Here is a 12,011-nt window from a genome sequence, read left to right on the forward strand (position 1 = left end):
GTGAATCTGACTCATGTTCTTTGGTACAGTTTCTTCTTCTCTAGAAACTTGAGTTTTCCTCATTAACTCTGCAACTTAGAACTATCTCTCAGGGAAATTTCAGCCTGTCAGCCCAGCGCTCAGAAGCTACTCAGGGGGCTAAAGATCCAGATCTCTTGGGAACACTTTTCTACATCTGGATCCCTTTCCCCTTCAACATCTGGGTCTGTGAGATACATATGTGCTCTCTTGATTTCATTCACATCTCTTACCTTCAGCCTCTTGGGTTCAATCAGCTGAGGTACTCAAGTTTCTTATTTATTGCCTGTTTATTCCAAAGGGATCCTCATTTTGACACTCCAGATTAGCGACATTTCAACAATATCCGTTCTGGTTCTTATGCTTATATTTCCCTCATCTTCTGGAACACACACACACACACACTCACACACACATGAATGCACACACGCACACACACATGCACTCGCACACACACACACACTTTTTCCTCAGGACTATATTTACACTATTTTTTATTTCTTTGGACTCTTTCTTATTTTTAACACTGTCATTACCACGGTTTGTTCTTGCTGTGGGGTAAATGACACTCTAGCAGGCTTGAAAGGCACACAGCTCTTGTTCCTTTGGGCCCCTTCAGCCCCCTGCATTATATACATCAGACTTTCTTCAAAGGCCTCCAACTCCCAATGGGAGCTCTCAGCGGATTCCAGCACTTGTGTCATCTTTGAATTTCAATTTCTTCTGTCCTTCTCTCCCGACTGGATTGTTGTAAAGTCACTTGTTTGAACCAGAGTCTTTCTGATTCACACATAGCTTTTACCTCTCATGTAACGGTAGGTTTGCAGCATGACCCACAGAGGGGCAGCCCTACCCAACGCTCACATGCCAGTATCCAGGAATTCGGTTTTTCTCCTGCCTCACGCAGGACCTACCTTTGCACACAGCTGTCTGAACTCTGGCACTCCACTTTCCAGATGTGGCGCATCTCACTTCTCGGATCCCAGATAAAATGTACCCCTGGCGGCAGCCCAGCTGACAGATCATCCCAGGCTTGGCTGGCTGCTTGCCACAGCTGGGTGGAGAAATGATGACGCCCTTGGGCTTCTGGAAAGTGGCACAGTGGCGTTCTGTTTCAGAGAAATGACAGCCATGTTACTCAGGTTCCACAAATTAGAAACGACACAGATTCTCTTTACCTCACACACAAATGTAACCTTGCTGTGTTAGATTGACGTAGCTCACCTCTAAACGCTTGTGTGTGATATACTACACGTATACAAGTATGAGACTATATCTTTGGTTATCTCTCTTTAATTGTAGCCCAGGCTGGCCTCAAATTGCCATGCAGCCAAGAATGACCCTGAACTTCTCATCCTCCTGCTTCCAACCTCCTGAGAGGTCGGATTGAAGGTTTTATGTGGGATCGAAGCCCAGGTTTCCTATGGGGTGAACAAGCGCTCTATGGATTGAGCTATGTCCCCAGACCATCTTTTGCTATTTCACTACTGTATCAAAACCTTAAAGTCTCTAGCACTTCACTGATTGTGACTTTTATCATCTGCTTCTAGAAACTTCAGTTGCTATTGGTGGTATAAGTTATGCTTTTGAAGGATAAACTTGACTCCATCTTTCGTGGATTCAGTGATGTCTTCAGCAACTGATTTTATTTTTTATCAGCTTTTGGGTCCTCTCATTAAATGAGTGTATTTGAGAAAAGTCTTCACCTCTTCCTACAGACGGCTGTGTTACAACGGGGGCCTTGACCCTTCTTATTACCTTCAGCACAAAGACTAGCAGGTGGGTTAGGTACACTGAAAACAAAGGTGGTAAATCAAGGCTAGGAGTCCGTGTGTGTGTGTGTGTGTGTGTGTGTGTGTGTGTGTGCGTGCGTGTGTATATATATATATATATGTATAGTATGTGTGTGTGCATGTGTGTATATGTATAGTATGTGTGTGCATGTGTGTATATGTATAGTATGTGTGTGCATGTGTGTATATGTATAGTATGTGTGTGCATGTGTGTATATGTATAGTATGTGTGTGCATGTGTGTATATGTATAGTATGTGTGTGCATGTGTGTATATGTATAGTATGTGTGTGCATGTGTGTATATGTATAGTATGTGTGTGCATGTGTGTATATGTATAGTATGTGTGTGCATGTGTGTATATGTATAGTATGTGTGTGCATGTGTGTATATGTATAGTATGTGTGTGCATGTGTGTATATGTATAGTATGTGTGTGTGCATGTGTGTATATGTATAGTATGTGTGTGTGCATGTGTATATATAGAAATTTATTATAGTGGAGATTCTAGGAAGGTATTATTTACAGTGTCTCTCCTCCTCTTCACGTAATACAAGTCAGCATTTGTTCCGTGCCTACTGTGGCAGCGCCTTGCTGTCAGAGCTTGCTTGTGTTGACTTAATCCCATATAGGGAAGAAGTATTGCTATTCTCTACTACAAACAAAAGAACTGAGCATACATGGAACCCAGCAATAAGTATCCTGTCACCCAGCAGACAGTGGCCGAACACGCCTGCTCCTACGTAGACTATCATCACACGCCTGATCACATGCCTCCTTGACTTGATTTCTCTCAATCCATTCTGGAACAGTGAAAGCCTTCTTTCCCAAGGAACTAGTTTATCTCTGTGTTTGCACAGGGTAAGCTTTGTGGACCTACTCTAGTATCCTTCCTCGTCTGCTGTGATCAGAAGGAAAAGCACAGTATAATTGCTGGGTCCAGTGCAATGAATATTCAAAGTTCAATGTTCCTTGTTAGGGTCCACCCTCCACAATGTAACACAGTTCACTGTTGACTCTGAGAATCGTTGAATTTTTATCCTCTTTGTTATTGCTTACTCATTGTACTTAAGTGAATATAGCTTTTAATTTTATCTCATCTAATATACTGATGTCTGTCTTCCTAATATTTCAATACCTATTTCTTTTATGCTCAATAAATTCTGAAATTGGCTAGTGTTCACTTACACATATGTTTTAGTGGCTTTATTTATTTATTTTACTGAATATTTTAATGTTTAAAAGAACTTACTCCAGCAACTGATGTGAATTAGAGAAATAAGAAAATTGTCATGGGTGGGGGATACCCAGGGGTCTCCCATCCACTCAGAGGAGAAAGGGAGAAGGATTGTGGGAAGGGGTGACTGCGAGGGGGCAGGGAGGAGGATGGAAAGTGAATAAGTAAAGAAAATTAAATTAAAAAAGGAACATTTTCATTTTTTCTCCCCAAAGAATTAATAGATTTTCTTGTGCGATTTCTTGAATACATCTTTTGTCCTTAACTGATGTGATGTTTTCTTAGTAACACATGAACTCTGTAAGTTTCATGAGCTATGTTGCCCCTTGAGATGTCTGCAATCTTCGCATTATCTTAATTTTTGCAGTTTTAGCATGTATTTAAAGTCAAGGAGATCAATTTTATTTACTATTCCTATTGCTCTTCTTTTTCATGCTTATCCTAGTGATTTTTGACTGTATAACTTTCTAGAAAAACCCTGAAAGAACTCTCTAACTTTAAAATGGGGGACACAAAAAGTAAGCCCCATTTAGGCTATGGAATAAGGCTGCATTTTATGTATGCATACATAAACGCATATATGTGTATATACATATAAATGAATACATATGCGTATTTTGTAGGTTTTTATTTGTTTTGTCCTTTGAAACAGTGGCTCAAAAATCCAGGAGGTTCTTGAATTTGCTAAATAACCAAGGATGACTTTGAACTTCTGGTTGTCCTGCCTCTACTTCCCAAGCTTTTAAAATTATAGATGTGTGCTGCAATGTTCATTTTCATAAGGTGCAGGGAGATGGACCCTGGACTCCGTGCCTGCTAGGTAAGCACTGAACTGTACTCCTAGCTCATTTAAACCAATCTGGTGAATGTGACCTTCACCGTCTCTCCTAATTCTCATAATATAAATACTGGCTGCTTAATGGCTACTCTCATGACTCGGATGAACTCTCAGTATTTGGGGTAGATTAATTTTACTTTTTAGCAATCCACCAGTGATGAAAAGATTGGGTATCAGTGCCTCCAATCTTGTGGTTCACTGTTAGGGTTGATAAGAAGCGAGGCGGTTGATCTCAGTCTTCTCTTTTCCCCAGTTTCTATAACACTGTCTGTTTAGAATCGCCCTACTAGTCGCAGGTTTATGATGGACATTGTGTGCTCACCATGTGCACGGTGTGGTGCCCGCAGAGGTCAGAAGAGGACATCAGGTCCCCCGGAACTGGAATTACAGACTATTATAACCCTCCACGTGGTGCTGGGAATTGATCTTGGAACATCTGAAGAGCAATAAGTGCTCTTAGCTAGAAAGCTACCTCTTTAATTATGATTCTGTTTAAAATGTGCTTGAAATGGAGTACACTTCTTCTCTTATACTAAACAACCACACAACTTTTTCCCTATTTTCTGTAATGAAGCAGTGAGTTATGCTGATATATTTTAAACCCTTACTAGAGTTCTAGGATAAAGATCTCCTTGTTTTGGTAGAACATTCTGGATGTAGGTTGTTTTTATGTTTGTTATTAGTTCTATATAACTAGTTAGTTTATGGTTCTGGGGCATTGTTGTTATTGTTAGTAGTTACCAGGTTGGGAGCAAAATGATAATATGAATTAGACAGCTTTCTACACCAAATTACATGGCTTGAGAATTACTGGGGTTTGTCCCCAAAGTTTGAAGGATGTCAGTGGGATGCTCATCAGATTAAGGCACTTGCCACCAAACCTGACAACATGAGTTCAACTCCTGGGGCCCACAGGGGGAAGGAGAGAACTAACCCTTGAAACATGTTCTATGACCTCTTGCGTGTCATGGCATGGCTGAGAATGTGCAGAAGCACGTGTGTGTGTATGTGTGTGTGTGTGTGTGTGTGCACGCACACACATGTGTATGTACAGGTGTGTATAGGCACTTACACATACTCTAAATAGTTTAATTTTCTCTAGTTTGAAAAAGTCTCCTTACTTTCCAACTCCCTGATCCTTCAGGCAGTTTCAGAGAGATGATTACCACTATGATGATATTTTCCCCATTTTTATGAGTAGTACTTGCCTGCATTTTTGATTTCTTTTTAATTCACTCCAGGATCTGCCCTTCCCTAGAAACCATGGGCTGTGTGAGCTGCTTTTTATTCCCGTGCACAGGGTCACATGGCCCCTCACCTTAGAGCGCCTTCCCTCTCCTCTGTGCTTTCCTCTAACTCCTTTGGCTCATTCTTCTCTCCTGTCTTTTTCTTACATTTTAAATTCTATTTTATTAATTCATTTAAAATATTTTCCCATTAGAGTTCTACCACATCTCACCCCCCTTATCATTCATTTTCTTTTAGTTTGACAATTATATCATTGTCAAATTTGCATGCATCTTGTCTTTACTTGGAATTGAACACTCAGGATTTATTTTTTTCCCTAAAAAGATTTTAAAATTTGCTAGTTTACAGTTGCGTCCTTTCCACAAGACGAGGAGAAATGACATTCAACAAATAAAGTGATTGTAAAGCCTTTGCTTTTCTGGAAAATCCATTCAAGCTCTCCTTGGTGTGGGTGCGTGTGTGTATGTGTGTGTGTGCTTGTATGCGTGTGTGCCTTGCCCATTGGAGCTGTAAAGTTCAGTGAGCTGGAAAACCGAATTGAAGGTTGGAATCTTCTTAACAGTGGAGCTGGGGCTTTTCACTGGGCACATTGTGCTGAGTTATGCCTCAAAGAGTGGCGACAGTGAGGGCATTGGAAGTTTTGCAGTGTCATGTGGGGAGAGAGGAGTAAAAGGCTCCAAGGCTCAGAGTGCATCTGCAGCACTGTGTGTGCATGTGTATGTGTTTGTCCACACGTATTCATCTATAGCACTGTGTGTGCATATGAACATATTTATCCATATGTATACACCTACAGCACTGTGTGTGCATACATACATATTTATCTACATGTATCAAATGTATTTGCCAATGCATCTACAGCACTGTGTGTGCCTATGTACATGCTTATCTACACGTGTTCATCTACAGCACTGTGTGTGCATATGAACATATTTATCTATGCATATATACCTACAGCACTGTGTGTGCATATGTACGTGTTTATGCACACATATTCATCTACAGCACTGTGTGTAGGCATGTTTATCCATACGCACATATGAACATATCTATCCTTATGTGTCCATCTACAACACTGCACGTGTGTATAGATACGTGCTTACCCACATGTTTCAAGAGCATGTGTTCAGCTCCAGATCTTTGCAGAACCTTGAACAAGTGACCTGCTGAGACCTTACGCCTTCCAGCCACTTACCTACACACCGCGGCTCTGTGCCATCCCACTGGGCATTTCCTTGACAGGTAAGCTTAGCATGTCCTTCTAATCTGTATCCTTCATTGCAGGTAACCAAACACACAGTGTTGTAGGACATTTCCACAGTGGAGCAGCTGATGTGGCCGTGTTTGGGCTGTCGGAGATGGGGACATGTTCTCACTGTAGAAAATGTCAACAGTTACATTTTACTAAATGTAGACAGAAGTGGAACTTTACTTTAATAATGGCTTTGTGTTATGAACAGGACAATTTTCTGTCCTTATGTGTCAAGAGATACATAACATGCCCTCGTTTTTAAACTTGCGGGGCTCTTATCAATCTGTAATCTTATCTACTATGATACGCAGCCTCCAGTGCAATCGTGGGGAATTTAAATGGTGTGTGGCATCTAACTCTGAGTAGATGAGGACAGCTATAGACCGGGGTGGCTCCTAGACAGAAGTACCTGCAGCCAGCCCTCCGCTGGGCCTTTGCTGGGACTTTCCAGGCTATGTTCCAACAAAAGGAAGTGCTTTTCTTTTTCTAGGATAGAAGTTTCAAGCTGAAGATCAACTCAGTTCTTAGACCTCCAAGATACACCCTGGGCTCTTCAATAGTCACAGCTTGGGCAAACCTGTCCACTTCCTGCCATCTAAAGTTTAGTATCCTACTTTCTGATAGTCACTCTAATCCTCCCAGTGTTCTCTCTCCTTTCTTCTCACACACTCCCTGCAAAACCCCATTCTTACTGTCTATCTGCATTAATGTAATAGTATAGCTTGTTTCCAGGTGCTGTAGCAGAGCCTGTGAATTACCCACCCAGCAGCCAATTCTTCCCAGCATAACCCAGCATTCATAATGTGCCAGTCATTGTTCCCCAACTCCACTGCAGCTAACAAGTGCCAACAAGATACAGCTGAATTTAAGTGAGATTTTTTCCCAGTTGATGGGGTGCTATTCTGTCTTCCCTCTCTCCTCCCTTTTCCCCATAGAAGCGATGCCAGCATCCTGCTGCACATTTACCAGCACCGTAGGAAAAGTACCATGCATTATGATGACGGCACAGAAGCACTAAAGAAGCCTTAGTATCCGGTGCCGATGGGATTCTTCCACCTGCTCTGGGCCGTCTACGCCATCCTCCTTTTAGATGAGAGAAAAACCCTTGAGTCTCGAGGTATCGGTATTTGGAATGTTGATACCAGGACGTATAAGTCGATGTATAAGTCGAATTCTTTCAATGCAGCAACCAAGCATTTCCTTCATCAGTTCTTTAGGGAAAGATACTGAACAAAGGACAAACAAAAAGACCCTACGAAAGAGCCATGCTCAGCTGGACTGCAGACAGCACCGTGAAGCACTTCAAGGCAGAAGACTGAAGAGCAGTCCCCAAAGGATCCTCAACATGGCATTTGGAAATCAAGACTATTGGGAGGACTCTCGCGGTGCGTTTATGCACGAGCCAGTTTTATTTTAATAGCAAGACTGTGTATTTGTTTATTTTGAAACCTTTAAAAAATAGGAAAGAAAACTCACGAAAAATATTCAAGCTTATACATATATCTACTGGTTACTGGCAGAATTTATTTTGTGGGAACTCATTCAAGTTACATCAGTTGACAGGGCATAAATATTCAGTGAATTAAATATGTTTCAGATTTATTACCCCATAGAGGAAACTCAAGAATTAAGTGAGAGGATAAATATGAAACCCTGTCCTTTGCCATGGCTGGGACAATTTGGGCTGAAGGCAATTAGCAATAAAATGCTTATCAAAAGACTCTGCCTGCCACACAGGACTGTCACTGAATGTGACCACTACGCAGGGTGTCATGCTTACTGCTGGGTTGGTTTAAAAGGCGAGCGAAATAAATTTCTATGATTGAGATATATAAAATAGAAAATCACACCAGGCAACTGCTTTTAGCTTCAGTTAAAAAAAAAACTCAAAAAAAAACCCCCAAAACAACCAAACCCCAGCTTTCCAAAGCCAAGATGAACTGGATTTGTAGCATCTCTCCTGAGTACTCAGGGCAAATTAGAGCTGGCGTCACAGATACGAGCTGTATCGCTTCTCAAACGTTGGCTTTTAAATAACCTTCTATTGTTCCTCAGGGAAAGCAAATCAAGAGCAGTCATTTCTATTTATTTCTTAAACGTTTTTATACTCTTCATTCAAGAGCAGGTGTTTATTGACATTTTTTCATATTATGACATTTAATTACTAGATTCGGCTCACAATTGTTTTTTTGTTTCTCAATTTACATTTGTTTCAGAGACATTCCTATGGTTAATTTAGACAACAGCAGCTTACCCTAGTTGACCCTCATTGTATACATGTATTGACTCACTCTACTCCATAAAATTGCATACAATTATTATGAGCAGGTTGTGCAACCATGAGTAATTTAGAAAGATGACTGAAGCAGGAGCCCAGTCTTGTGCTATAAGAGAACCATCTATTATATAACATAGACAACGGCAGGCCTACAAACATGCAGTAGGTCTCGTCTTAAAGGTGAATTGTTTTTTTTTTTTCTCCTGATATACATTTCCTGTAAATGTCCAATTTGTGACTTTTGTCTATCACTGGAAACAGAGAGCATCTGATGTTAACAGGCATCTTGCTGTTGAAACTTTTCCTCAGGAAACACCTAGTATCCCAGGATTTAATTTTCTGTGCTGCTGGGTTTTAGCTAGTTGTCCCTGAGGCACAACCAAAGCCTCCCTTTGTGGTTTAGAATGAGACACATAATTCAAAGAAAATTAAAAAAAAATGAGTGTGAGTGCTTTATGAAGAGGAATGAGTGCTCCACAAAGAGGAACAAGAAGGAAGCCAACGTTACATAATATTGATAGTGTAGCCCAAAGACAAGGAATTTTCCCTAGTGATTCTTTCCTGACTCCATCTTATATTTTTATAAAAACTACGACATAATTAAAATTACTCTCTGCCCCTTATATCACACCTATAAAATACTATGTCGACATACCTCTTCCTCAGGAACAGAAGCCAGCCTTGCCCAACCAAAACATCTCAGTGTCCCAGACCCACCGTTATTTATGAGCCACTGCTAAAGCCACAGCTGTGCCCGTGAACTTGCTTTTTGCTGCTGCTTTCAAGGTGCATCCTGATTTTACAGACACAAAAAAGAAATATACCCTTTGGCTTTGGTGATATATAGTATACGTTTTGTTTTATTGGATCTCAAGTAAACCCAGAAGGCACTGACAATGTGGGACAGGAAGGACCCAAGCCTTCACTCAGGACAAGTCTACTTAAAGGTGATTTAAGCGGTGACTCGGTAGTGAAGCTGCCGGAATTTTAGGACAATCCATGGTCTTGTCAAATCTTCCCACTTGTGATCACAATGTCTAAAGCAGAATAGCGACTGAAGTCACATAAAAGAGAGTTTTTTATTTTAATGGGTGATTCACTCAGACCTCTGAATATATGTCTATTGTTGTACAATGTGTGCTTATCAGTATGCGTCTCCGTCAAGTTGAAATTTTTCGTTTGCTGGAGTTATAACTTGGGAGAGAGGGGAGGAAAAAATAAATTCTACATTAAGTCTATATTAGCAGTGTATAGTAACAGTCTAACAGTTAATCAGCAGTGCAGATGACTGTGGTAGCTGCTAGTGTAAGAGGTTGGTCAAGCTAGAAATATGTTGGTCAGAATTCTTACTGTGATCCCAGGTCAGGCTTGCTCAGAAGAGAAGCCCACACTCGCTTTGGGAGACAGAAGAGTTGCAGTGGTCACTGTAGTCAGGTTCGGTGATGGACAAATGTATGGAGGCCCAGTGCCTTCCAACTTGTCCCTACTTGTCTCTACATCCTCATAGATAATCATGGTGACTGATGGTGGCCCATGTCCACTTCTGGCTACAGAGTCACAGGGGCATGGCTACATAGAGGGCAAGGCTTTCTTAGATTACACAGAATGTTTTTTTTTTTCCTTTTCTTTTTTTTCGGAGTTGGGGACCGAACTCAGGACCTTGCGCTTGCTAGGCAAGCGCTCTACCACTGAGCTAAATCCCCAACCCCAGAATGTTTTGAGTGTAACTGGTGGCTTCCATCTCTGAAGCTTGACAGGCCTGGGATCTCAGATCGAGTCTTGGGGGATTCTGATGTTCCGACTTATCTTCTGGGCTCTCTACTTCAATTTCCTTCCCAAATTGTATAGGGTTTGACCTCCAAAATAAATCCCTAACCCAGTAACACACATGCTTCCTTGAGTGAGCCTGACACAGCCTAGGGCTGGAATGATGGGGGGCTGTAGTGAGCACTCCAGGGCCACGCCTCTCAGACTGAGGAGGCTGGCCAGGGGTGAGGGCTTAGGCAGAGGAAGATCAAAGGCCTGAGACAAGGCTTGCAAACAAAGCTTTCAGAGAGGTACTATGGACCTTTATGGCTGTTAGTGTAGGACAGAAGGTTTGGGTTTAGATCTAAAAAGCAGGGAGGCAGGGTCAGGACCTTTCTCCGAAGGGACAGCGGACTGATCGCTCCACTCTTCTTTGTAAAGTCACAGGTAGAGAGTTAAAGTGTTGTGTCTTCCCTGCCCACTATGCAGGAAGGAATAGCCATTTCCCATGGAGCTGGCAGCTGCCAGAACTGGTGGCTCCAAGGAAAATGTTTCAGATGTGGTCAGAACAATTGCTTCAGGAAGGATGTGCGGCTTTTACCGGTTGACAGAAAATGACCTTCCTTCACCCTCACCCTACAACAGTGGGTGTGAGACTGCAGATATTCTAAGTATTTTTCTCTCAGAATCCTAGAAATATATTCTTCAGACATTTTGTGTGTCCAGTAAACAGCCTCGGGCTAACCGGAGCCTCTTGGAGGTAATGTTATTTGTTACTAGGAAGTCAATGCTATTTTGTGTTTTTCTGGGGAATTCAGATTATGTTGCTAAGATTATTTCCAGACACCGGTCTGTTTTTAATATTTTTTTCTGGCATCCACTAACTGATTTTAAGGCAGATCCAAAGGTTTGTGTTGTGCATATTTATTTTCAAGATTTCACCTTGGGGTGATAGACTTTGATCTTCTGTTACTGCTCACTCTCTGAATTCATAACAAGAGAGGAATATTTCTAGTGGCTATTTTTCTGCCACATCATTTTTTTCCCTCAGAATTTCTTTATCTTTGAAATTATCCTCTACCTTCAAGGGAATTTCTCAGGTTACATTTTTCAGTTTATTAATTTGGGTTTCCACTATGTTTTCATTGTGTGAATAGTCTTGAAATCCCCCCACCCCCACCCCTGTATTAAGGAATCTCATTGCTCTTAGACTTCCCCTCAAGTCTTTGGAGTCCCACTTTTACTTTATCATTGCATTTGCCTTTGAGGCTCACCCGTTTACTTTTCCAAACTTCCCTGCCAGTCATTTTGTTCAACCCTCTGGCCATGGTTTCTCCTTGACTTTTTGTAGGATACACATCAGAGATCTGATTTGCACAGCTTCCTGTTTTCTACTGGGTTCGATTTCAGTGGCCAATAAACACAGACAATGGGCATCTGTGGAACTTTGAAATGCTCTTGAAAGAGAGGATCAATGAGCTTTCCCTATGGATATAGAAGCTCAGGTTCCCAGGAGACACCATCTTTTGCCTAGAGATCTGGGTGAGTTATGGAGTCTTGGAGAAATTAACTCTTCAGCAAAGACCGTTGTCCATGGAGAGA

At 41.5% G+C, this 12,011-nt stretch overlaps 1 protein-coding gene across 1 annotated transcript in view; it reads right to left on the reverse strand.

Annotated features, from left to right (window-relative positions):
- The window catches only part of Svep1 (sushi, von Willebrand factor type A, EGF and pentraxin domain containing 1), a 176,770-nt gene that overhangs the window by 97,758 nt on the left and 67,001 nt on the right, over nt 1-12,011 (reverse strand). Inside the window, exons 6-7 of the mRNA NM_001419684.1 lie at nt 6,329-6,508; nt 933-1,127 (exon numbers count right to left, since the gene is read on the reverse strand). Of these exons, the coding sequence (NP_001406613.1) occupies nt 933-1,127; nt 6,329-6,508 (375 nt within the window). The remainder of the gene's footprint in view (nt 1-932; nt 1,128-6,328; nt 6,509-12,011) is intronic.

The sequence above is a fragment of the Rattus norvegicus genome, chromosome 5 (genome assembly GCF_036323735.1).
Source record: "Rattus norvegicus strain BN/NHsdMcwi chromosome 5, GRCr8, whole genome shotgun sequence".
NCBI classification, from domain to species: Eukaryota; Metazoa; Chordata; class Mammalia; order Rodentia; family Muridae; genus Rattus; species Rattus norvegicus.